The sequence below is a fragment of the Crassostrea angulata genome, chromosome 7 (assembly GCF_025612915.1).
Source record: "Crassostrea angulata isolate pt1a10 chromosome 7, ASM2561291v2, whole genome shotgun sequence".
In the NCBI taxonomy this organism is placed as follows: Eukaryota; Metazoa; Mollusca; class Bivalvia; order Ostreida; family Ostreidae; genus Magallana; species Magallana angulata.
In genome coordinates this window covers 18,581,720-18,609,138 of record NC_069117.1, presented here as the reverse complement: position 1 = coordinate 18,609,138, position 27,419 = coordinate 18,581,720, and the positions used below count along the sequence as shown (strand labels likewise).

General features: G+C 33.2%; 1 protein-coding gene across 3 annotated transcripts in view; it reads right to left on the bottom strand.

The window, feature by feature from the left end:
• The window catches only part of LOC128192265 (uncharacterized), a 33,653-nt gene extending 17,919 nt beyond the window's left edge, over positions 1 to 15,734 (bottom strand). Inside the window, exons 1-2 of one of the 3 annotated variants that reach the window (XM_052864829.1) lie at positions 15,607 to 15,734; positions 11,511 to 11,746 (exon numbers count right to left, since the gene is read on the bottom strand). Coding sequence is in view for 2 of the 3 variants with exons in the window: in XM_052864825.1 (XP_052720785.1) it covers positions 1,331 to 1,336 (6 nt within the window). In the remaining variant the exon portion in view is untranslated. Of the gene's footprint in view, positions 1 to 1,330; positions 1,345 to 1,637; positions 2,108 to 11,510; positions 11,747 to 15,606 lie in introns of those variants that run through there. The other 2 variants (XM_052864825.1, XM_052864826.1) reach the window with 2 other exon arrangements.
• Between the last annotated feature and the right edge of the window lie 11,685 nt (positions 15,735 to 27,419).

The following is a 27,419-nucleotide window of genomic DNA, read 5'->3' as shown; positions in this document are numbered from 1 at the left end:
GATGACGTATCATTGAGATGCCATATAAGAGTTCTTTATATTCTGCAGAATCAGCATCTTCTCTTGAAAACTTCAAGGATGCAACTAATTCTTAAATTATAGGACACATTATGGTGACTAAGCCCTTGAGAGCATTAAACATTTCATGATTATGGGTTACATGCAACTTCCTGTTACTATTTAGTTTGCAAAGACTAAATGACGTAACATTTTTTTCCCTCTGACATTGGATATTACATCAATTGCATGAACTAATAATTTTATTTGATAATCAAACTTTACATTAAAGAAATATGTTACTGAATTTAATCTATTTATAATTCAATTCAGCCTTTCAAGAGAAAAATACACTTTTGTGAACCATACACATCAAAATTTAGAGCTTTTCAAATTACACAAATTTTGTTGCATCACTTTTTATGGACTTCTAAATAATTCATAGCAGAGCAAAATTACTGTATTGGATAAGTAATAAACCATCAGCAGTAGAACTCTTGCAGTATACAGATAAAGTCATTTAATCCAATCTGTCTCCAAAAGCTTTTGTGATGTGTCTCTGTATATATATACAGATAAACAACAAAGCGTGATGTAGAGGGGAGAGCTGTCAAATCTTCCTCCATTTGTCTCTATCTGCCATCAGCCTCCATCAAAAGCCTCTCATATAAAACCAAATATTGTCTGCTCCGGCCCTCGGGGACCCGCAAACTTCATTCGGCCCCTAGCAGTGAACTCCACTCGGGGGAGGCCGGCATTGTCATTCAGAACTATCTGGTCTATTCCATTAATATCAAGAACTCAATAACTTTATTACCAGCTCCCAATCAGAGCAAGGGAATTGATAAGCAATTGGTTCTGCTCAAATTATGCTGCCTAACCAAATCATTGTTTTCAAAGACTGCATATTATCTGTAAAAATGTGTGTATTTTTTTCATACAGTTGATACGGTTGATAGATGCAATTTTCATTCATTTCAGTTCTCTATATATAAAAGCAAAATTTTTAAAAAGTCCTGTTTTATAAATTTTCAATAAATAGAATAGAGTTAATTCAAAAAGTTTCCTGAAATACAGATCGACACTATAGATAATGAAATACTTAGGAGAAATCACAACGAAGGCAAGATCGATAGGGATAAAAGGAGAAAGATAGATATACAATTTCATTCACAGAAATATGATAATCCTAATATAACCATTCATTATTTTTAGGAAAAAAAAATAAATCATGCTCTGATGATATTCAACTATGTAAAAATAGAACAAGAGAGAGAGAGAGCTTTGTGCAAGATATATATATACTGCTGTGTTATAGTACAAGAGTACGTACCATCATAGCTAGTGCTGCAGTTCGAGAAAACAAGGTATATTTAATGCAATAAATTCATCAAAGGATAAAATCAGAGCATTTTTAAAATCATCAATATACCTCAAACTGAGATTGAATGTTTCTCAATATCTGGTCATTAACAGACAAAACTACTAAATGGATTTGAAATCTAAGAAAGTGAATGCTTAAAAACTTTAACTGCTAATATATCTGCAAAACTGACAAATCTCTGACTTAAATTAAAAGAGGAAAGAAAAATTATTTAAAAATCAAAAAACCTGGATGATTTCAACATCTCAATTCTTACCCTCATGTTTTGAATTCAAATTGGATTCCAGATAACAAAGCCTCCGAATAAATCTCCTGTTTATCTTGCGGCTCTCAACTGTCCCTCATTCACAAAAATTCCTGGTCCTGGTGCCTAGTTCATTCAAATAAAACCTAATGATCCACCAGCTGATTGGTTGACATAGCAAGGGTTAACCCTTCGATTGATTAGACCACTTCCAATACTTGCTTAATTATAAGCATGTAAAAGTAACCCCCTGTGGTAGCTCCAAGCACATGACAGAATATTGATGGAGCTCGCCTCTCCTAGTATCTACTGTTCTATAGCCACTGTCCACAGTCTCCTGACTTTATAGTATATCTAGTACATTCCCTGTAGACTCAGGTTTCATCAGCCTGTTACAGCTTGGGTACTAGATGACTTGTAAGATATAAGTACTGTGCCAACATCTCATCACAGTACCAGATTACTCACACTAGGAGTAAGTCCTCACTAACCACTCTCCTATTTCATACAGTCACCTGATATCTTTAAAAGTTGAAATTTGATGCTGCGCAGCATACTTTAGACCCTTATAGCAGTTCAGTGTTTGCCTCAATAGTGGAGTGTAACTTACATATGATAAAAAGAATTCAAGATCTTTTACATGCTTATATGCATCTCTAAATACTAACACTTTAGTCACTGAAATTAAGACGTGAATATATGTTTAATGCTTCAAACAGTATCATGTTGAAAATATCATGATGGAAATAATGAGAAATTTACATCAGTGACCTTGAAAAAGCTGCCTTTGAATAGTAAAAAAAAAGGTCTGCAAATTAAATTCAAATAAAATTTGTGTGTAAAAAATGTGATAAACTAAAGAATGGTGAAAAAATTCAATTCTACAATAAAGACTTTGATGAAAATTCTATGCGAGTAGGAAAAGATTGCTTTGATTCAAATCAAAATGATATTAATGGAACAAATCATATTATATTTTTGTTTTTGCTATTTTAAATATTAATGATTCTTTTACAGGCCTAATATCACCTGACGGTGATCAGTTTGCAACTTGATCAGATAGCCTGTTCCTCTGGCACTTGTAAATGCCATTTGGGTCATTTTACAAAGGTTTTTTTTCCCCAGATTTGTATATTACTTGATTTTCAAATTCCAAGCAATGGCCATTTTGCATAAAATTAGAAATAGATTTTAAAACAGCTAAGTTGCTCATTGTCATTTTTAGACGGTGGCTATTTATAGCCACTGTCTATTGCTACGGTCCTGACCGGAAGGGTATTTCTCACGGGGACCCTAGCGGATAACGAACGATAACTCTGTTAGGTACATGTATGCAGTGTTTTATCTACGTGTCGATTTCAGTATGAGAACTCATTTTAATCTTATCAGATATTTTAAGCATTATAGCTGCTAATTATTTTGTACATACATTTAAATAATGTATGAAATTGGGTTTTATTTTAAATGAGCCGTTACCCTATCTGCTTACGCGGTATTAATAATATTAATTAAGGCTCAAACTGCCAGTTTTGACGTTTAACTCTGTATCAGGACTGCATATAAACTATATCACTGCGATAATTGTTCAAGAGATCTCACAATAATTGCTTCTTGTTTTTTATGATATAAATAATTGTCAGAAACACACTATTTAAACTGGTTTGCCATTTCATATTTCAGCAATTATGCTTCATCGATAAATTCAGCCATTTTCAACGCATTAGTTTTAGTTGAGCAGTATATTTTTTGTTGTTGAAGCTTATTCCAAAGAATTCACAACAGATACTGACAATGAATATTACATAAATTACATTTTATTGAACTTCAACCGATCAATGGCACAGTTTCTTCTACAAGTGTGCATGTGTTTTCAAACACACAAAAACTTTAAATTTACGATACAAATGTGTTAAATTTTCGACTGACCTGTGATTTACAATGTACCTTATTTCGTACCTCACTCAGTCTGTAGAAACATAAATTTTATTACAGGCACCTCAATATTCATCAGACAATATTTACTGCAGATGTTGACGCTTTACTTGCTGCTGACTTTCTCTCAAACACGCTAATCGACGTCGGATTGTAAAATTCACGTGCAAATCGAGTCCCCATTTTAAATGTTTATAAACTACATTTTACGATGTTTCAAAGATTTTTAGTTCAGATTTTTTTTTACATATGCTGTAAAACGTCTTGTGGATTTCACGGCGTGTCAGCTCGTGTATCTCTAATTTGCAGCAAGTGCTAGCTTTTTTGTGAGAAAAAACATGCGATATTCTATATACATTTATGGTACATAATGAACGGTAATGTAAGAGAGCATCTTTTCTTTGGTTTGGGGGCATTTTTTCACTAACAGATAACATTATTTACATATGTACGTAAACATCGCCCCGTTTGTTCTCAAATGATTCTTAATTCGCGAGTACAACTCTATTATGAACTTTCTTCGACATTTGTTTCCAAGTGTTAGCATCATTTTGTCAACATGCATTTACAAATAGGCGGGCCTATATAAATGCGCCAGTTTGTTGCGACTCGCAATTGAAATACACACCAGTTAGAAAGTGTCATCACTTAACACAATGCTACTTCGGCCGTAGCGTATACATTCATGGTATATTTGCGATTAATAATGAAACATGAAGGCAAAAAAATGTGCTTCATAGATGACTGTAGAATTCTGCTGAGCTACAGAAATATAGCTTTCCGAAAATATTGCTGGGATTTGCGAACCCTAGATCTATTGTTTAGTACATGCAAAGAATAAAATCAAAGAAGATAGGCGAATAAGGCGTGTAAAGTGCCCATATGAGGAATGATTAGATACGGCAAAATTAAAATATCATTAAATCTGATACTTTTTTAAAAAATAATTAAAAACAATGTATATTTAACGTAACATCGGATTGTAATCTTTAAATATTTTAAATATACTTGCAATATATTGATTTAAATTGGCGTATGCGTGTCAAAACCTCCTAATCGTGTAATTTTTATAACTTCAATTCATTTTCTTTCATAGAGTGGGTCTGAGCTCAATATTTTTTTTTTTACAGTCTAAATGTGGTTTAATGGAATTTAATAAACCGATTGGACTCAACTAAAATGTGGAGAGATGACCCACTACAGTTCAAAAATGTCATTTTGTAGCTCAACAATTGAAAGTTTTAGAAATATAATACAAGTCCGAAAATTCGTGGTCATAGTCTCATATAGCATTTAAACAACGCACTTTGTTGTGAATGAAATGGCTCACCATGGTTAGAGCACCAGCCATTAGGAAACTTTATAGAACTTGGGTTCGATACCACCAAAACTTAAAAATTTATTATTTTTTTCTTATCTTTTTGAAATATTTCAAACTGAATATAGTTAGAAATTACCATTTTGTAAACTTGCATAATAACATATCAAATATATTTAATTGAAAAAATGCTAAATTTGAAATTGTATTTTACAACTAAACCAAAAGGGCAGTTGCGCCATCTTATCCCCCCATCTTCTTTATATACACGGCTGTACGGTCAGAAAAACGTGCGTTCAGCTTGAATTTTGTTTGTTTGGTGTTTTTAAAAACTTATTTTGTATAATTAATCAATATTTGTTGTAAGTTTACTAGAAAAGTTTAATGTAGCAAGTAATTTATGCGTGTTAAAGTGTACTGAGAAGCGATAAAATATACATGTGACTTTCCCGAATTCATTCAAATGGTTTGAATAAATCTATATAGCTAAATACAATAGAACAAATGTTTAAAACGTTGATTAATGAAACTGCCGCGAATGTTGTATGATATTTTTTAAAATTCTCATTCACTTTCGTTGTGAGCAAATGAAAATAATCCCCTAAAGTCGAAGATAAAATATTGATTTACTCTTCTGTTTCATGATGACGTGCATTCCAAAAGCAATACCAGTTTTATCAAACAGGTTCTTGTAAACCCATTCTGTTTTCTTTACACCTTAATGTATTAACTGACTATGAGGGGAAAAAAAGCAAATGTGATAATCCACAAGACTGCAACTTTTTCCCCGTGAAGAAAATGAGGGAAAATGCTGTCGAGAGGGACAATTAATATACTATATGTATGCCCAAATAGTTAGTAAAAATATGTATTTTATCATACCAAAGCTTTATTTGTTCTCGTTACTTTGAGAAATCTACAATATATTTAAAGCACAATAGTCCAATCCACACTTTTCAAAAGTTGTTCCCATTTGCGGGGCCAACCCAAAGGTCAAAAAGGAATAAACCAAAATTCCCCTTCTTCAAACAATCAAATATTTGGGCGTACTGTGATGAAATCGCTTTGGATTTGATTTATTCATTCAATATGTGGTGGCAACCATTCAAACGGGGTTTTAATGTCAACTGATATAGATACAAACATATTGATACAAAATATAGATACAAACTTCTATACGACAAAGAGTACTGTGATAAATCTTTGGGTCTTTCCCAAAAGATGACGACCAAGAGACACAGCATTTGTAAAGTGAAGAGTGAGATCACAGCTACGATTTCCACAGAATTATCCATGTAGGAAACTCACGACTAGTTGTGCGAGTAAGCGTTAAGTATTAGTACATGAAATCGATACTGGCCGCGGTTTTCGACAAAAATAATTATCATACATCACTCATTGTTACATGTAATATGCCACTTTCAAACGACGCCACCGTCTAACAGTACTTTCAGTACTTTGATTTTTTAAATAACGGAGCATGTCAAAATGAATATTTTATTATTTACATAATTTGAAACTGAAAAATTTATTTTGATCATAAACTGTTGCTGAAATAATTGCTCACGATAAAATATCTGTGCAAAATTTGCACAATCTAAAGCGACCATTGTGCGATGCAAACACATTAAATCAACTGATATTTCTTGGGTGTATATTGAACTGTTGTACAATGAAAGTGAGTTTTGTAAGATAATGCAATAGGATCACAGGTGATTGGACGATTAAATGTGCGCAAATACAATTGGACGTGCGGCGCTCGTGCGATTATGTTTTCCATGGAATGTCAGAGAGGATATATATACTGCCCTTTTTTAACGCTCTTTAGTAGACATAGTTAAATGCAAGAGAAGATGCCGCACAAGAAGATAACCAAAGCAACAGCCAAAGCCGGTTCATCTTATACCCTTTAAAATTTGTACATCACTGTTGTGAGGACACAAAACATTGTAAGACGTTTGTATTAATGTCAGTGCATTGCATTGCAATAAATTGGATCACATTCAGTCACGTCTACATCATTGCATGTCCACTTTTTTTAGGAGACTTAATTTGATACAACCATTAACACCCCTGCGAATGTTATTGTCATTTAAATTTTAGACCACATGGTTTTATTTGACCCTTTCAGTTTCACAGTAAAAATTGTGCCTCGTGTTTATAGTCTAGTTCATAGAATCTATAGGTACTATAATAGTCAAATATTAAATCTATAGGTTTATTGATTTTAAACTTTATCTTCATTAATTGGTGAATAAAATGTGTTCTAGAAATAATGTGACAATACAAAAAATAGTTTTTGTCAGCTGTTGCAACAATTAACATGCTAAGTAGAGATCCCCCCTGAGGATTTATTTTCGATCCGTGCCTGACCTAGTAATAGCATCAATAGTGACAGACAATACAATTTTCTGCAGAATGTTCCTTGAAAGTGACTCGATATACTAAGTTTTTATGCAAAACAGACATCCATTATATTTTTTAAAACATGGTATTGCACACCACAGGCATCAAACATGGATATGATTTTATTAAGCCACGCAATGTTTATATTTCCAACCACTCAACACGTGGTTGAACACGAACGATAACCCTGTTCTGAATATTATCATATAATATAAAAAACCACTAAATGGTGAAATAAGACGAACTTATTAAAAGAATTTCACGTTTTAACATAAAACAAAGTAGGATACGATATGAAAAACGACCAGTACTTACGTATTTTGAGAATATTATCCGAACACTTATACCTCTGCTCGATTTCACAGAACTGAACAAATCTCTGAGAAGTCTCGTGAACTTTTATTCGAGCACCTCTGGATTTATTACATACTTAGCAACGATAAAGAAAACATTCCGAACACATTCGCAGGGGTGACTTAAACATATTCAATGAATGCGAAAACATTCGGATTGCAAAATTTTTTTTGAATTCCATGTGCTCATGACCAATTGTGAAAGGGCCTTTAGAGTTATCGAACATGGCTGAGGATCGTTATAAAACCTATGAATTAATTGTATAATTTCCTTATAAACTTCTGATTTTCGGCTATTTAGCAAGTAAATAAAGGTTACGCAATTAAAAAATATCATAACCTCTTTTGACGGTCATGAGCGTGTTGAATTTAATCATTTGGTCTCTTTATAACTTCCTAACAGGAAATATATACAAGTATACCAGAAAGCTTCGAAGCTTTGCAAAAATGACCAACAAATTTAAAATTCATTTAATTTCTCTAAAATGTAATTAATTCAATAAATCTTAATGATTTTAAATGATGTTTTTAGAATTCATTAATTTTGTTAGGTACATGAACAGGTATTAAAAAAAATCTATATTTCTGGAACGGTTGAGATCCCCACCCCTTAACCATATATATTGGTTTTAGTGCATAAGTATTTTTTTCAGGAAAGTGACAAATTAAATGGCAAACAATAGGAACTTAAACTGACCTTGTGTCTGTTTTGATTAAATTCTCTTGCGTATGATATTAAGATAATAAAATTTGATCTTGCCTCCTTATAAACAAAATCCCTTGGTGTCAAGTCTGTCTGTCAAAGTGTTGGTATCAATTGATATCCGGATATTTCTTCACTTCCATCACCAGAAGTTCTCTTGCACTAAATAATTGAAGATGCACTAATAAATTGAGGATGTTCGATGTATGATCACTATTTCAACATCTTAATTACTGTGAAAATTCAGAAAAGTTATATAATTTATTTTGCAGTTGTATTCCATTTATCTCATCTTATAATTATAATCAACATCATTGCAAATGATGCAAAAATTGAATCCTAGCTTTTAGAAATTTCTGCTTACCGATACACACTTAATCAATTATCAACAGTTTACCGAGTTTTAAATGAAATATCCATCTTTGCTAGTCCACCATTTTAGGTCCACCCTGATTTCCATTGACTCCGGGAAGCAGAGTGGACCAAAAACCCTTTGCTAGCAGAGGTATGACAGCTGTTAGTCACTGAAAAAATTTGGCATTTTAAAATGTGTGCAAAATATCATTTTGAAATTAATTGAAACCTATTTGAGGGAAAATTGAAGGAAAATCATAAATGCTATATCAATTACATACCATGAAACTCTGAGAAATATAGTTTTTATTTTCATTTGGTTAAATCACAGACAGAGTGCATGGAATGTAAATGCTACAATATTGGAGTGCATGTCTTGAATTCCAACAACCTGGAGACAGTGTACAACTTGTACCAAAATTCCCTTCCAGCTTCAAATCACCTCTGGTAATCGGCCCCCCCAGGTGGTAAAAAATCTCCACCGATAATCTCCTCCAGCAATGGGTTGTTTGATTTGCTCCCCATATAAAACAAACACCACCACCAGATAAAAGATTTGCAAATCTTCAGCATGTGTGAGGCTGGAATTAAAGTTTCTCCTGCCGAGGTCCCTTGTTTATGTATATTTAAACAATAAAATGCTTCTTTTGGTGTTTCACATGGGATATGAAGGTTAAGTAACATTGCAGAAAAATACATAACCCATAAGGGATATATTGTGCAAACTGCATTATGCAATACATGTATTTATAAATATCATTGACACAGAGAGTCTATCATTATGCAAGATGTGAAACCTTCAACAATCAGTTCTAACAAAATCTCTTGAAATGATTACAAAGATCATTCCAAAATCATTAAACTTAATTCATATCAGTAATATATATGCTATTGAATTAAACAATTACCCTGATAAATTAAAATGTAACAACATTCATTAAAAAGACACCAAAGGGCCTTTGTGGTAACCTGGGCGTAACACTACCTTGTAAATAAGAAGTTCCACAAAAAGCATAATAAACTATTGTTGCTCAAAACAACATTGATAGGGTGATGAAGGATCAACATCCCTAATGGGTGTAGTGTATTCTGATGATTTTTTTTTTCATTCCTTTTCTTGTGAAAGGCATAAATACATACAGCCGGTATGCACCATCAGTAAGAACAGCATACCGGTAAATATCTTGCCATCATGCAGGTTAAAGTTATTGAATTTAGTTTGGTGAGACAAATAATGGGCAACATTCTAGAAATATGTTCAATGCATGTAATAGCAATAGAGGACAAGAGGCCTAGGGGCCACATCGCTCACCCATGCAACAATAGCCTTACCTCTTATCATGCAAATATCAAAATCAAAATATCCTGACAACTATGTGCGGTGGATCTTGCACAAAATGGTTAAAAAATCTGCCGATTTTTATCCACATTTTTTTTTATGGTAAATACCAAGCCAATTTTGTTGTTATAGAAATAGTGAGAAGATTTTCTCTCTTCCTAATTATCATCTCCCTCCCCCTTTGTGGTCCCACTTTTCTCCAGAGAATTATGGTTTTATCAAACTGTATAATCTGCACAACCTGTGCTTTCACACAAATTTCAGCTTTTAAGGCTGAATGCTTTCCAGAAGATTTTTATATATGTATCTTTCTGTGTAAAAATTTGACCCCCCCCCCCCCATTGTGGCCCCACCCTACCCCTTGGGACAAAGATTTGAACAAACTTGAATTTACACTTCCAGAGAATGCTTCCACAGTTCAAGCTTTTCTGGCCTGATACTTATTATGAAGAAGATTTTTGAATTTCTCTCTATATATATGGGGGACCATGATTTTCATACCATTAAATCTACACTACCTGAGGATGCATGCTTTCACTTAAGTTTCAGCTTTCCTGGCCAAATGATCCTTGAGAAAAAAATTTTTGAAAATTTCTCAAATTTTAAAAATAATTTCTCATTATTTCCCCTTGAAAAAGAGTGTGGTCCTTAATTTTCATCACTTTGAATCCCCTTTACCTAAGGGTGCTTTGTGCCAAGTTTGTTGAAAATGGCATATTGGTTCTGGAGAAGATGTTGAAAATGTGAAAGGTTTACAGACATTTCTGATTTTCCATAGTTTCTTAAACACATGAATAAATGGTCTGTTTTCTTCATTTTGGGCCATCTGAAGTATGCAATGAAGGCTGCTCAAGAACAATTTCAAATGTTTCTGTTTTTTCCAGTACACTTGCATAACGGTAAAGAATCCTGCCTTAGCAAGCATGCACTCTATAGTGTCATTACTTATATTTTCTGAATTAATTCTTCATAAAAATTCAAGAATGTTCATTACTTTAGTATTTCATTACCAGGTATTCCCTGTATTCATATATTTTCATTAATTATTCATGAATTACATTTTAAAAATATATCCATGAATAAATTTCATGAACCAGCTTTATGAACCAGACATGAGCCAGTCATGAATTTGACAACATATCTACATAATGCAATCATGAGGATTAATTTTTTAAAAATAATTTTTTATTCTCTACATGGTTTTACCTATCTAAATCTTATTTTCAGATTTCTCTTTATGGCTTTAGATTGAGGAGTAGAAAAATACTGCGTATAGTCCTTCGGTATGTATACATGCATCCCTTAATTAGCCTGCTAGATACCTGGTACCAAGTATGAGGACTTTTAAGTAAACTCACAATACACTGAATCAGACCAAATTTACAGCCCCATCTACCCCAAAAACAAGGATCCTGATACAGTGTCACAAATTTCAAAATTTTGGTATAAGCCTTGATCTACATACATGTACTTAATTTACCTTCAAGGTGTCCAGTAGTCGAGAAGATGACTTTCACAGAATTGTGCATGTTTACGATAAGACCCACAGGCAACTGAAGTTCAGTTTATTTCTTATGGTTACAAGATTATCCCCTGTACTATTATAACTATTATATTACAGGGGATAATCTTATTACTAATATAAAAGACAAAAATTTAACATCGGGCACCGGTGATATGACCAGTCAGGCCCTCATGGAGTGGTACATCAGTGACCTGAAAAAAAACCCAAGAAAAATCAATGAAAGTTTTGTGTAACATAATTAATGGTATTAATAATATCTTTGGATATATGTGTCAATAACCAGAAGGTAAATATGACAGTTATGAAATTTCACTTTATTTTATATAACTTGGTTTAACAATTTTTTTTAATATATGACATTATAAACATGGTGGCACCACTGTTCATTACTCACACCTTTGACATTGGCAGAGAGAAGGGAGGCCAAAAATTATGAAGCAGTAGATTGTGTACTCTTTTGTTTAAGAGGGCATGCTTTCAATGAAAGCAAGCTGACAAACAATATCAAAACACAATTATTAACACCCAATGTATTGTAGGTTGTAAATTGTGTACAATATTTATATCAAAGTCCCTGCACTCTTAAGATCTGATAACCTTTAAATGCCGTAATTTCCTTCGATTGACCACAGGCCACAGAGCTAACCTGAGTGGGTTTCACTACAGATGTTATATACTGGGTTAAGCTATTGGCATGCTTTGATTTAAGAACAAGTAGATTTGATTTTAAATGGAAAACAACCTCACATAAAGAACAAATATTCATTTACTAAGGAGAGCAATTAGATAAAAACCAGAAAACGCTAATAAAGCAAATGGCATTCAATCTCTTTTTTTTATGTACATCATTCCATCATTCTGGAATACAGTTGGACAATATGAGGTTATTGACACAGTCAGATCTTCCTGTGTTTTTATATATTTGTCTGATAAAGTGGCAATACAAGGTTGTATCAACAATAGGTACTTATTTCTCTGAACAAAAGAATTCTTCTCCCACATCTTAATCAAACAGTCGAGAAAGTATTCTGGCAGCAACAAATATGAATGCCCACTCAGTGAAGCACGTTGCCTTCTATACTGTGCTTGCTGTTTCACCCGCAACGGTACTTAATGTCAAAGAAGTAAAAAGGACATAAAAACCTGACAGAAATTAAGAACACAACACCCTAACACCTTACATTTAGAAGGACCCAACCTAAAGGAATTCCAACCAAACCATGGCTGAAATGAAATATTTATCAAGAGGCCCATGGGCTACTTCACTCACCTTAATAACATACAGTTATCATGTAAATTTTTGTATCCCTTATTACACTTTCATTTATGAAACTTAGAGATCCTATCAATTTTAAGCCAAAGACTAATAAGATAACAATTTTCTTGCATTTCTGTTGGGGAAATGTCACAATTAACCAACATAAATGTCCACAACATTGAGATACTGGCAAAATAATACTTTAGTCATTTAAGCTTGTATTGATCAAAAAATGGTAAAAAAAATTTTAGGCAGATAATTGACCTTATGAAATTTACTTTTTTAAAACTTTATTACATAGAATTACATATATTTGATTTTAAGAGGCATCTCCTCTACAGTTGCAGAATTGTATTTCTCAGTCAAAATACAGGTAATTGGTATGAAGAACTGTAGCTCAGAAGAAAAATTTTGGTAGACTGACCAAAGTTACAATTCCATACTTTTGATAAAATAATTGCAGTTTTATTATGCAATTATATATATATAATTATGCATTTATTTCCCCAAGTTCCTGAATTTGATCTCTTATTTTGACTTAAAAGTTCTTTAAAACACTCTCATCACATCCATTATTAAGGCAGAATTGTTTTATGCATGGGTTTAAATAGCAACTGTCAGTTGCAAAAATTGCAAAACTAAGGAATACTAAACAATGTCAAGATTAAAGAGAAGGCCAAGGTCAGAAATATTATACGACAGTATAATTGTTATCACCAATGTGTTATATCTTGCTATAATGTTTGATAAAACAATATCTTAAAAATTGTTTTTCTGATCCCTAGCTTGATGCGAAATAAAGGATAATGAGGTTAAGGTCACAGGAAAGACCAAAGTCACAAAATTATGACACATTTTAATTGATCTTATCCATAAATTGTGTATGAAATTGGTTAAAAATATCTCAGAACTGTTTTCGAGAGCTTAATAAAAAAAACCATGGAATATTGAAGTCAAGGTCACAGTAAAGGTCACAGTAAAACCCAAGATACAAAAAGGTTTCTAAGGACAAATATGAAATTGCTATCATCAATATCATCTTTGTTGGGGGTTTAATAAAATTATCTAAAATGGTTAATATTATTTATTATATATGTCTAGAGTCATAGAGGGAAATTATAATGAAAATGATAAAGAAATCTCAATGTTAAGAGGTTCTTTTTGGCTAATTATATGACAAAGTTAGCCCTTCACTGTGAGCATCTGGGAGTGAAAGAATCTGGGTGGAAAATAAATCAGCAAACCATCAGAATATTAGATCTGAATGGGTGCTTGTTCAGAGTTTCAAATCACTATTAACTTGATATCCTGCTTTCAAATCTCAGTGAAACATTTCACAATAGTTATTCATTTCTTATTCATGACATTTTAGAGAGATTGTTTAATCTAATAAAACTGCACTGTTTGTTCAAATTGCACATTTAAGTACATCTCTAATTGCTATTAGTCAACATGTAGTGGCTGCAGCTGTCTTTCAAAATTCTCTGTCTGTCTGTCTGTCTCTCTCTCTCTCAAAATTTATTTGTTGAGTGGTTAGGGTAGGGTTTGGATCTAACACCCCCAACAACCTATCCCACTAGCCAGTCCAAAGCTAGATGCTTCCACTACACTGGCAATGTAGGAACATTATGTGCTGTCACTAATATTTGTGTTGAAATGTGCTCTGTACACCATCCGGAACAGGACATTACTTGACAAAACATTCAACCCTTACAGCTGGCATCTATTCTCAAGATGCTTGCATTTTGTATGTTACTAGCTGAGTTTTATTAAACTGTCACTCCCAGAACACCCTCGTGTCCTGTGCCACGCCCTTAGGCGTAAACATTCTTCTCCGTGACATCAGAGTGTTGGACTACACGTTCTATAACAGTTTACAGTGTGCATGTACCGATGATACTGTTGCTTGTTTTTTGTTGTTAGTTTTTTTTTTAACATGTACATATGTTCCTACCCCTGCTTCCAGTTTGGGCATTGGAGATTTACCATGATTCTAATGCTATTTACGATTACCATGTGTGTCTATATAATAAATCATGGTTATTTGAAGGGGCCACAATACATAGCCCAGTAAGGAGATGAGGAGTCACAATTAATAAATATTAAACAAAGTTTACTCAAACCAAACATTCACCAGTGACCTGATTTTAGATATAAAAAAATATGAAAAACCCAATTCAGGTGAAAATAAGAAGTAATATAATAATTATCTGATGTCTATCTGTCATCTCTAATGAAGTACAGGTGCAGACATTCTACACCTGGCAAAACTGGTTCAAGTACAGTTGCAGACTAATGCATCACAGGGCAAAACAGATATATATGTTTCATACATGGTAATAATAATATTACACATACACCTAGGCAGCCTTAAAATTTCTATGAACCCAATTAAGAGTAGACAGACAATTCAAACACATGTGAATTTTGTTAAAGTATAGCATTGGTTTTTTGAAATGTTAGATCATAATAAGTGCCTTTATAACACATGGCAGTGATTTAGAGATCCAGCCATTTGTGTGATAACTGGGCATCTAAGACGGAGGCAATTAATTGCAGTTGCACCAATTTCCTTTCATCTAGCCACTGCAAAAATGCATATGCAATTTCATGGTATATAACAGATTTGCATTACATTTGAAGTCTACGATACAAAATAAATGTTTGAATGTTTCAAAAAAACTGAAACTGCTGTGATTTCTACAAAGAAGGTTTATGATCTAAAATCTATGCATGTTTTTGAAAGAAGCTTATGCTAAAACCTTGCGTATTGGTAGCCTGTGTTACCCATACCTGAGAACAACTAAAAAGTTGCCTAATGTAAGCCTCAGCTCCAGGCAGCCATTTGTACAAACTGATAACAATATATCTGTGTTGTTTTTCAATACAGTCCTTTGATGGGTCTGAGATTAATTTCAATACTGTAAAATGATATAAAAAAAATACAGTTAGATTAAGTTACTAATCTGTCACGCATCCCTATTGATCAAAGAATCTAGGAATTCCATTAAATAACCAAGAATACCAAATACTAAATACCAAAGAATACCGTATATCCGGTAAATTTCGTGATAATCTAATTTTCCCTTTTTTGACAACCTCTTTCAAATCCCAAAAAATTGAACATGCAGAAATTATCATGTATCATTTTCTATATGACACTTTTAAAATCGCAAAAAATGACAGAATTTAAAAATGCTACATATTTTCCCCATTTTCGCAAATTTTGTGACATGCAAAAAAAACTCCGGACATACGGTAATTACCAATTTCTTTTACAGTATCATAAATACAATACAGATGAAAATGTTCCGTACGACATGCCTATTTTTTTGAGAATGCCTTCCCTTACATACCCAAATTTAGTGAAAGAATAGTTTCCATCCTTGTGTTAAGGCATCCTCATGGCAAAGATGTGAATCAGGAAAATTGCAAATAAGTATGGAACATGAAACTCACAAAGGCAAATCCACCTCCAACAAATAATAATTTCAGTGAATTTTTTTTTTTAAAGGAATTGGACAATTACTTCATATTATCATAGAAGATGCAAATATATGTAAATTTCTTGCAAAACAATTAAATTTTGGAGCATACAAGTTAGACAAGTCTGAAAATTTGTTGTTTACTTAATACAGTGGGGCTTCACTCTGTTATTCAGACACCTAAGTTGTCTGGACAGTGACAATTTTATATGGGAACAGAATTTGTCTCTTTTGTCAAGAAATCTCATTCCATGTCTGAACATTTCATTTTTACAACATTAAAAGACTGTACATATAATGTCTCATTCATTTCGATGGTAAACTTTAAAGTTTCCTTATCTCAACATAAGTGATACTTGTTGCAAAAACACTGCACATCATTCATGATTGGCATGGAGCATGAGTCTCTCGTTTTCATGTCACATCCTCTGGTAATTTTTTTCAGACATTGTATTCTTGTGCAATTTTTTACATACATAATATATTGTGTAGTTTGTTTAAGATATAGTACTATTATTTAAATATTGGTTGAATATTACAGAAGCCTGTAATTGTCTATAGTCTTGCATACACTTCTGACCATGGGCCAACTCACTTATTAGGGTCTTCCGTTTCCAACAGAAGACCCTCTTGTTTTTCTTCGGTTTCTTTTTATTATTTTTTTATTTTTTATTTTTTTTCTGACTCTTTCTCGGCTTTATATCTCAAAAAGTTTTCATATGATTTCAATGAAATTTTCAGAGCTTTTGTAAAGTTACCATGCCTCAAAGATGTTAAAGTTTCAGCATTTATGTCACTTCCGTTCAAATTTGGCGGCCATTTTTAAATTTAAAAAAAATTGATTTTGTGCGGAAGAAATCTCCGTTTACTTTAAAGATATCGCTTTGAAAATTTTACTGACGATAGATGTATCAATTCTATTATGTACTGGGGGGTTTACAATTTTGTTCATCAATTTTGCTCAAAACTGGAAGCAGTTCCAATTTTGGGAAATTTTCATTTTTTTGAACAAAATAAGACAATACTACAGTCTTATAGAACTTGCCATGGTAAATTCAAATCTGAAATCCGTTTGAAAATCAAACAATGCATTACAGAGATATCGGGGTTTAAAAATTGATTTTTCCGGAAATTTTGATTCAGCGTCCTTGGTTTAAAAAATAGCGTAATGTTCAAAGTAAGATTAATTCGTACCAAAAATTATTGTTAAGTCGTGCTTGAACTTATTCGGATTTTTTTTGTCAAGACGTTCTTGAAATCAGAATGGTTTTTGTTAATTCGTACTTAAAATCATTCGGATTTTGTTAAGTCGTACCAGGAATAATTCGATTTTTTCATCTTTTTATTTAAGTTACTCTTGTTGTTGGTTTAAGAGCTCTGATTCTTACAGGAACTTCCAGCTTTACTTCCGACATTAACGGAAGACCCACTCGTTGCTTTGCAACGAGCTTTGCTCTAGTTATTTTTTTTTTTTTCTAAAAAATAATTCATCTTCTTCTTGGATAAAATGGGTCATTCACATTTTCATGTTGAAAACGGAATCTCATTAATCCTATCCATGCTTGTGCATGCATCTATTACCAACATAATATTTAAAACATGATTGCTGCTTTCACACCTCCAAGAAATACAGTTTCAATTTGTCATTGTTAAATTGAAAATAATATTTATTAAAATGACAAAAGCTCCATAATATGGTCCATGCTTAGTTAGTGTGTGAGACAGTGGGTTTCCAAAATGACCATGATGCATGCATGTATAGTCCAACCATCCCCGGATACCAACGATTTTGTTTCGTTGTGCTTTTTTTTTTTTTATGATCACGAAAAATATATGATTGTAAATGTCTTTCACAAGGATACAGGGGTTTACATTGAAGAATAAAGTTACAAAGCCTCTGATAGTGACAATCGTTTTCCTTGTTGATCTCACTCACCCCTCGGTCGGATGACTGACTGATTTGTTTACTTCCGTATCTTGCCTGTATCTGTTCAGCCATGATATAACTGTCACCTTCTGCCATCTTTGTTTGGCAGATGCTGGCAGCCTTCACAAATGCTGCACCATAAAACAGCGTCAGGTGCCTGCCTTTGTTTGCTGACATATTATTCCTCATATACTGATTAATGCATGTAACATTAATCATACTTCTGACCTCTATTTTTGAGATTGTTTTTGTACATTTGGTTCAATTGCAATGTAATACAGTTGCTCAAACATCAAAATACCAAACTGAATAAAATAAAATAGCCCACGCATTAATGTCCATTTCTACAAGTCGCTTACGAGCTGCAAAATTCACCTGACTTAAGTTACTGGTAAGTTAACTTTCTATCCCTTTCTGTTTATTATAATTCTATCATTTATAAAACTATATGAGTTTTAAAATCATTCCTAAACACTAGCTTCAGATCATTTTTTGATATGTATTTATGACATATTTTAAATAAGGTGCTTCTTCACATAATGATTCATATGAGAAATTTTCTTTAACCAATAAGTAGAGAACATTTCTTTTGAGTCAGAAGGCTCCATAATTGGCCCTTTTGAAAAAAAACTTGACTATTCACATGGCATTAGAGGATATATCAGTAATATCACAATGGTAGTGACGTGGTTCATAAGGAAAGAGATTACTTAAGAGATGTATAAATATTTCAATGTGAAGTACTCGCTAACTCAGCACCTCTGCTATGGCCCCTCAATGATTGCTGCTTATGGTCTGGATTTTAAGTAGGCTGGATGGTCAACAAATTAACCATCAGATCTACCTAACATTTCAAGATATGAACTGTTTTGCTATGAACTAATATTTAGTAGAGAAAAGGTTATTATATTTGACCTTTTTTTCTTATTCTTTATATATGGGAAATAATCTAGTCTACAATTGATTACAAAGAGATTGCTATGACCTTCACATTGACTTGGTTCAAGGTCACTACACGCCCTTTACTCAAAAAGCTCAATTTAAGTGAAGTATTAGCCATATAGGGCTAAGTGGAGAGTATAATTATATATGTCCTAAAAATGAGATTTTTGCATGATCTCATATGACCTTAAAACTTGACTTATAAACATCATTCAAGGTCACTGCAAATCCTTTTATTGAGGGCAACATGTGAGTGTAGTATGAACAAGACTGGAGCAAGCAGAGAAAAGATATGCTACAGACAGGGATTTTCAAATTATTCTGCTAAGACCTTCATATCTGACTTAGAAAATTGTTTCAAGGTCTTTACACACCCTTAACTCAAAAGGTCTCTTTATTTGAAGTTCAAGCCAAATAGGGCTAAATGGAAAGTATATATTAAGCTCTGAAAAAAAGAATATTTGCATTTTCAGATATGACCTTGACCCCTGTCCTACAAACTTCATTCAAGGCCACTGTACACCCTTTGACCATAGAAACTATGTGAATGAAGTATGAGCCAGATTGGAGCAAGGGGATTTTATATAATTCTGCTATGACCTTAACATTAGACCTAGAAACATAGGTCACTGCATACCTATTACCCACAAGCACTCTGTCAGTGAAGTTGGCCCAGATTGGGCCAAGGAGAGAGAGGATATGCTCTGGACAAGTGATCTCAGATGAACATTGGATGGACAGATGGATGGATGGATGGATAAACAGATGGAGACTGATAACTATAGGAATATAGAAGATTGGGTTTATATACTAATCTCCAGTTAAAATTAAGTTCAGTAGATCTTGCACAGATGGAATATAGAAGATTGGGTTTATATACTAATCTCCAGTTAAAATTAAGTTCAGTAGATCTTGCACAAAATTTTAAAAACCTGCCAATTTTTATCCACATACTATAGTATTTAAATGCCACTTTTGCTTTAGTATTTGTGAGAAGGTTTTCTCTACTCCTATCCCCCCCCCCCACTTTCTCAAGGTAATCATGGTTTGATCAAACTTTAATCTTCACAACCTGTGCTTTTACACAATTTTCAGCTTTTTTTGGCTAAAAGCTTTTCCAAACGCTTTTTAAAGAGTTTTCTCTATATCTTTCTATGTCAAAATTTGACCCCCCCCCCCCAACCATACCAAGGAGATAATGATTTGAACAAATTCAAATCTACACTTCCTGAGGATGCTTCCACACAAGTTTAAGCTTTTCTGACCATATGGCTTTTGAGAAGAAGATTTTAAAGATTTCCTCTACGTATAAATTTGACCCCCAATTGTGGCCCCACCCTAACCCCTGGGACCATGATTTGAACTAACTTGAATCAACACTATATGGGGATCCCTCTACACAAGTTCCAGATTTTCTGACCAATTGTTTTAAGAAAAAGATTAATAAAGAGTTTCTTTATAATATTCTTTTGTAAAACTTGATCCTCCAGAGAAAGGAGGAAGATTTTTGTAAAATACAAACAAATTTTAAATAATTCTAAATTATCTCCCCTTTAAATAGGGCATTGCCCTTCATTTGTTCAAACTTAAACTACCTTCACCAAATGATTGGATGGTGCTGCCGACGACAGACAACGGACAAATCTTGATCAGAAAAGCTCACATGGGCCTTCGGCTCATCTAAACTAAAAAGACATCCACCCCATATAATTGAGTCTTTAAACATGTCTTCCCCACCACCTTACATTAGTGTGCGGCCCTTAATTTCATGTGCAGCTGAAATTGGCCCTGTGGTTATGAAGAAAAAAAAATAAAATAAAAAATTTAATACAACAATAAAACTGAACATATTTTGATTTGAGCTTTGCTGTTGGTAATTTATAACTTAAAAGCCAAAGCATTTAAGGCCCTGGTTAAGTCAATAGTTACATACTGAGATGCTAGTATTCCATTATGAATGAAAGTGATTAATAACTTCTACAACTCAGCTTGAAAAATTGGCACTATTGTAGACATGGATAATCTAATCTAATTATAGGCAGCACAAAGTGCATATTAAATGCTAGTTCACCTAAATCAACCTTGTTTAGAAGACACTTCTCCTCAAAAAGGAAGGGGTGTGTGATTTACTTTCCATCACAATTATTTGAACCAGTAATAGTAGAAATGATAACACAGTGATGTACATTACTAGAACAATACAAAAATATTGATAAGCCTCAAATCATTTGTTCAATAATTACAATATTGTTAGAGAGAGAGAGAGAGCGAGAGCAAGAGAGAGAGCGAGAGCAAGAGAGAGAGTGAGAGCAAGAAAGAGAGAGAGAGAGAGAGAGAGAGAGAGAGAGTATTGAAGTAGTTATCAATCACTAAATAAGTTTTTATTTTTTTCTATATTTGCAATGATCAGTGCTTTCAAACTGTAAAATCTGTGCACATACATCACATTTACACCAATGAAAACCAAGAACGAAGGGCTTTTCCTTGAATCCAGCACCAAAACCCATTTGGAGACTCCAATTAACTGAGAACTGTAAATTAAATTAATCATCTAATGAAGACATATTTCGGTGAAACTGTTAAAGGTCAGCCATAGATCTTCCTCCTTCTGAGTCAAGAATTAAGACATATGTATTGGAGTTTCCTAAAGAGGTCCTATAAACTCTTGTACACTCAATAAATAACAGTTTGTCCTTCATTAATCAGCTGACTAATCAATATATACATCCACTGAAGAAATACAACTGTATTCATTCTATTCTTTCAGATAAGATTTAAACATAAAAACACCTCACTAATGCAATAAGAGGAAGTTATCATTTTAAGGTAATTCCTTTTTTAAACATAAGAGTAATGCTCAATCAAATCTAATTAGGAAACATGAACCCACGCAATCTAAAATTTATATTTCAGCATCAGCATTTTAAGTTTTAATAGCTAGATTAGCTACTACCTACAAAGCAACAATTTTTTTTTTTATCAAATTTCATTAAAAAACAATGTGTGTCAAATACAAAGTTTTAATTAATGATGTTTTATCTGGTGCAAATTTGTAATAAAGGAATGGTAACACAGATGCATGTGTACAGGTGTGTGTTTGTGTGTGTGTATATATACAGGTAACTCTCGATAGCTCGAAATCCATGGGACCGAGGAAAAAGTTCGAGGTTTCAAGAGTTCGAGTTTTCAAGAGGTCGGAATTTTCCGGGTTGACCGATGGGTTTTAAAATTAGTCTTACCGGATGTTATAATTAAGCCATTTATTTAGTGCTAACCTTACGCAACGTTTTCTTTTCAGTTGAACATACAGACCTGCATATTTTAAAAATTAAATAAAAACAAATATTGAATTAATTCACGGTACACTGCAATTGTTTGTTTTATGCATCATATTCTGATAAGATTGCTCAATACTACTCTACTGCGAGACGACATGTTATAAGTTAAATAAATGAATATCACCATGATCACAAATTGTTCCCATTGTACGAGTCCTTCATCAGTTGTACGAACTTGTTCAGCAATAATCATTATAACGCCAATGATGCTGATAAGCATAATTTCTACAGTTTTATAATTCTTAAAGTTTCACCATGGCTCAAAATTATCTTTTCGTCTCCAATAATTTCTCATTTCCACTGCGTCTCCAGATTATCGCATAACGGTTCGTGTAAATTATAGATTAGGTATCGATATGGCCAATCATAAAACAATTATCACCTTGCAGGACAAGTGTCCCCTGAATAAACAACCCGAAACACGGGTCACCCGTCTAACGCCTGGAGCCATTTAAATGACCAAGTAGGTGTTAATTAGGTAACGCTTGGATATACACAGCCACTTCGAGGTATCGAGAGTAAAAAACTATAAATTATGAATAACGGGACTGCAGTTTGACTTCGAGGGATCAAGGGTTTCGAGAGATCAAGAGTTCGAGATTTCAAGAGTAAATTTGCTTAGTCATATAGGGAAAAAAATCGGGACCCTAGACTCACTTCGAGTGATCAAGAACTTCGAGCGATCGAAGTTCGAGCCATCGAGAGTTACCTGTATATATAGAGAGAGAGAGAGAGAGAGAGAGAGAGAGAGAGAGAGAGAGAGAGAGAGAGAGAGAGAGAGTAAAGCTTTTATGTGCATTGTACATATTAAATGTACAGGTATTAGGGTCAGGTATTTTTTTTCACAGCCAAGAAAATAAAATTGATAGATTATAATATCAATTTTAATGCATAACTATAATATTACTGCGATCATAATATTAAAGAAAAGAAAAGTTTAATTTTCAATTTTTTTTCCATTTTTTGAGCTTTCATATTGATTTGCAAAAATTCATATATAAAGCAAAAAAGTAAATCTGTAGCATTTAGGCCTACCTCTATATTTCCAAGTCTACATAATAATTTTCGAAGGCTTTGATGTGAAACATGATCCTGACTAAATTGACAAAAAATAAATGTCATAGTTTTTGTTTCAGGTAGCATGCATTAAATCTTTGATTTGATGTACCCTCCTAGACAAATAGCATACCTTTCATATCAGCCAGAAAATTATCAAATTGAAGATATTTACCCGTCTCCAAGCTTGATTAAAAACAAAGTATTTGAAACATGCAATGAACACATGGATATTAAAAAAAAAAATAAGACACAAATTAATAGAGAACAATACATGCCTGTTTCCATATTAGAACCTGTATCATCCCTAGACATCAACATCAACCAGAGGGCCTAAGGCTGAAATTGGACAAAGCCTGATACAGGGTGCGACAAGGAAAATGGTATGTATTATTATTTGAATTACATATTTATAGTAATAAATATCTAAGACATTTTTATGCCTTAAAATTCAATAAAGAGGCAATAATGCATAAAATATGTCAGATGTTTTGTGACGAATGAATCAGTTGTAAAATTGCCTTAAACTTCTACCTAATTCTGAAGTGGAAAAATAAGAGTTCCGAAAGGGGTGCGAATACCAGTAAATACAAATCAGTGATCAGCCCTGCAGAATCCGTATCAGCCCTGGAAACTGATACAGGTTTTTTAAGTAAGCTGTATCACATATATGCAAACCCTGTATTTACATACTAAATATGTAATAAATTTATACATTGGAAATGTCATTGCAAGTGAAGTGCTATAAAAATAATGTGACTGCCGCGACATCTATCATATCATATCAAAATCATATCTTGTAAATAAATAATCCTGCATGGAACTAACATAGGACTATATAAAGAGTACAATAAGGATTGCCTTTAATTGTGTATATGTCTAACTGCTGAGATGAGTTTTCAAAAATTCATCAGAAGGACACTGTGCAAAGGCCGAGATTTAAGCCAGGGTTTGACACTAAGGCACGTCCGACCGACTTTGTCTAGTAAATGATAGGTCCGGTCGGGGTAAAATGTCTGTGTACTAGCCCGACTGGTCGTGTGAAAAAAAAATGTGCACATAACTTTAAAAGTACCTTTTCCTATAAAAGGCATAAATTCTACAAACTACCGTAATTTAAATACAACCCAATGACTTACCTAGGAGATGATGATGGCGAAATACTCGCTTTTTGCTCAGTTACTTCGCCGGAATTTCCTCCGAAAGAAAAGTTCAAGTCACCCTGTACACTGAGTTCACAATCGTTTATGTTAACCCAGATGCAATAAATTAATGATTATCTTATTCTAAAGACATCTTCTCAGACTAATTTAACACCTGTTGTGATTAATAAGTCGAGACGGGTGATGAAACCATATGCTGTGCAAAACAATGTTGATTACTTTTAGGCTAGATTTCAGTTGGTTGGTAAGTTGTAATTAGTTAATAACTCTGCCAAATTAATTCTAAATAATCATAAAGTTTGATTACAGTTATCTTTAAAAAAAAAGATCCTCAACATACGAGTTGATTAAATTGAATATTAAATCCGGTTTGAATGATTCATTATTGGTAAAGATAAACCAATACAATTAAACAGAAAAAAGCCTTTAATATTTGGTGTTTGTTGTTACTTTTAGTCTATTTTTGTCAAAATTGGTCAGGGCTAGTGGTAAAAGAGTCAGGGCTGGTGAAACATTAATTGCTAAGGTTGCCTGACTGGTCTAGTAATTCAAAAACTTAATGTCAAACCCTGTAGGCAGTAATCAATGCAGAGATATTTAGCTCCTTCCCCTTAAGCATGAGGATGTCTGATTCTGCTGACACTATCGCTGTTTTATGTATCAACAAAACAGTGAAAATCTAAAACAATGAAAAGTAAGAAGTTGGCACTGCCAACATGTTAGTCAGACATCATCGTTGTTAAGTATATGTTTTAGTACAATTGCATCATGTTATTTGAGGAATAATCTTGCTAAATTATTGCAAATTGACCTTCATAACAAGTTTTTCACTGCTTAATTTATATGTATGTTATATTCTATATGACAGTAACACATCCATGTAGATATTTCAGATTTGTTAACACACAAAGTGACAACTGCATTTACATATTTACATTGAGGAACAATGCAATGGAAGCATGAAACAGCGAGATGTACCAAGATATACTCTATATAACTTGGATGTTTATTTGCATGGATAAATAAGTCACTGTGTGTTTTGTAAATTATCACACTGCTCTGAATTGGCTAAAACAAACAGTTCATCAGAAGCCAACTCAATATATCAAAGCAGCAATGCATTAACTTGGTGAACCCGCTGACCTAAAGCTTAGAAAAGTACTACTCAGAGAACCCCCTAATCACTTGTTTGTTTGTCTTGGGGAGATGAAGCACATTGGCAGACCTTAGAAAATGATCACATGCAGGTTAACCGCATGCATCATTACAGATTGTAAACAAACAGTTAGCTGTCTGGTCAGAGGGCATATCATTTATATGCATGGAAGACTAATGATATCCCTAACAAACAAACCAAATGGATGAGAAAGGCTTCATCTTTGGTCAGTGAAACATTCAACTCTTCAATAAAATGAGGGGTTTAAATTTTCTTGTCAGGCATTTCTTGTTTATCATATTTATAAAAAAAAATAAAATAAAAATACTCCATTGTTGTTATCATATGTAACAATCAAATTGTCACTGTCCCCATATTGTGCTATTCACAAGAGAAATCATTTTTTAATGCTTGAAGCTTTAACATGAAACAATGATCATAATTGCAACAAAAACCCCCCACAAATATGACATGAACACAAGATATCTGTGAGCCAATGCTCACTAGTAATACCCGTTCTGATGTGAATATACAAAATAAGCAAAGTCTTATGTCATTTAACAGGAAGTTGACCTCCAATTGGTACACAAATAGCATGCCTAAAAAGAAAGACTGTGTAAAATTTAAAACATCTTTGGCTAATAGTTGATGAGAAATCTTTGACAAAAATTTGTTTGAGAAATATAGGCTAAAAGTAAACTAAGTCATCATATCACAGAAAGTTGAAGCTTCATTGGTACAAAAATAGATCCCACAATATGGCATGCCTAAACAAAGAGTGTGTTAACATTTCAAGCTCCTGTGATAAATAAATTGCTGAGAAATCTTTGACAAAAATTGAAATGAAAAATTTTAAGCGAACTATAAATAAAGTCATTATTTAACAGGAAGTTGACATCTAATTGGTACAAAAATGGATTCCACCATATGGAATGCCTAAACAAAGAGTGTGTTAAAATTTCAAGCTCCTGCAATATATACCGGTAGTTGTCGAGAAATCTTTGATGAAAATTTGATAGAAAATTTTTTAAGCTGAAAATAAATAAGGTCATAATTTTACAGGAAGTTGACGTCCAATTGGTACAAAAATGAAACCCACCATATGGCATGCCAAAACAAAGAGTGTGTTAAAATTTCAAGCACCTGAAATGAATAGTTGCTGAGAAAAATGGGACTGAAATTTTTGTTACAGCAAGACAGACAGAAGGACTGAGAAAAATGTGACACATTTTTGTAATGGTAAAACAGTATACCCCCTTCTCCTTCGAAGCTGGGGTATAAATATATGATCTGCAATGCACACTACTGACATATCGAAATGAACCACCAAAGAAAGTTGAGATAAAAAAAAAGGTTGTAGTGGTGCATTGGTGGCTCGAACCCATATACATATACCTATATGTAGTAGATCTCCATGGATCCACTAGGCCAAGCATTTTGTTGAATAACTGATCAGAATACTAACACTAGATGACAAATTCAAATTAGTTATGGTACGAATTAAATTTTTTTTTTTAAATTTCATAATTATCAGACATG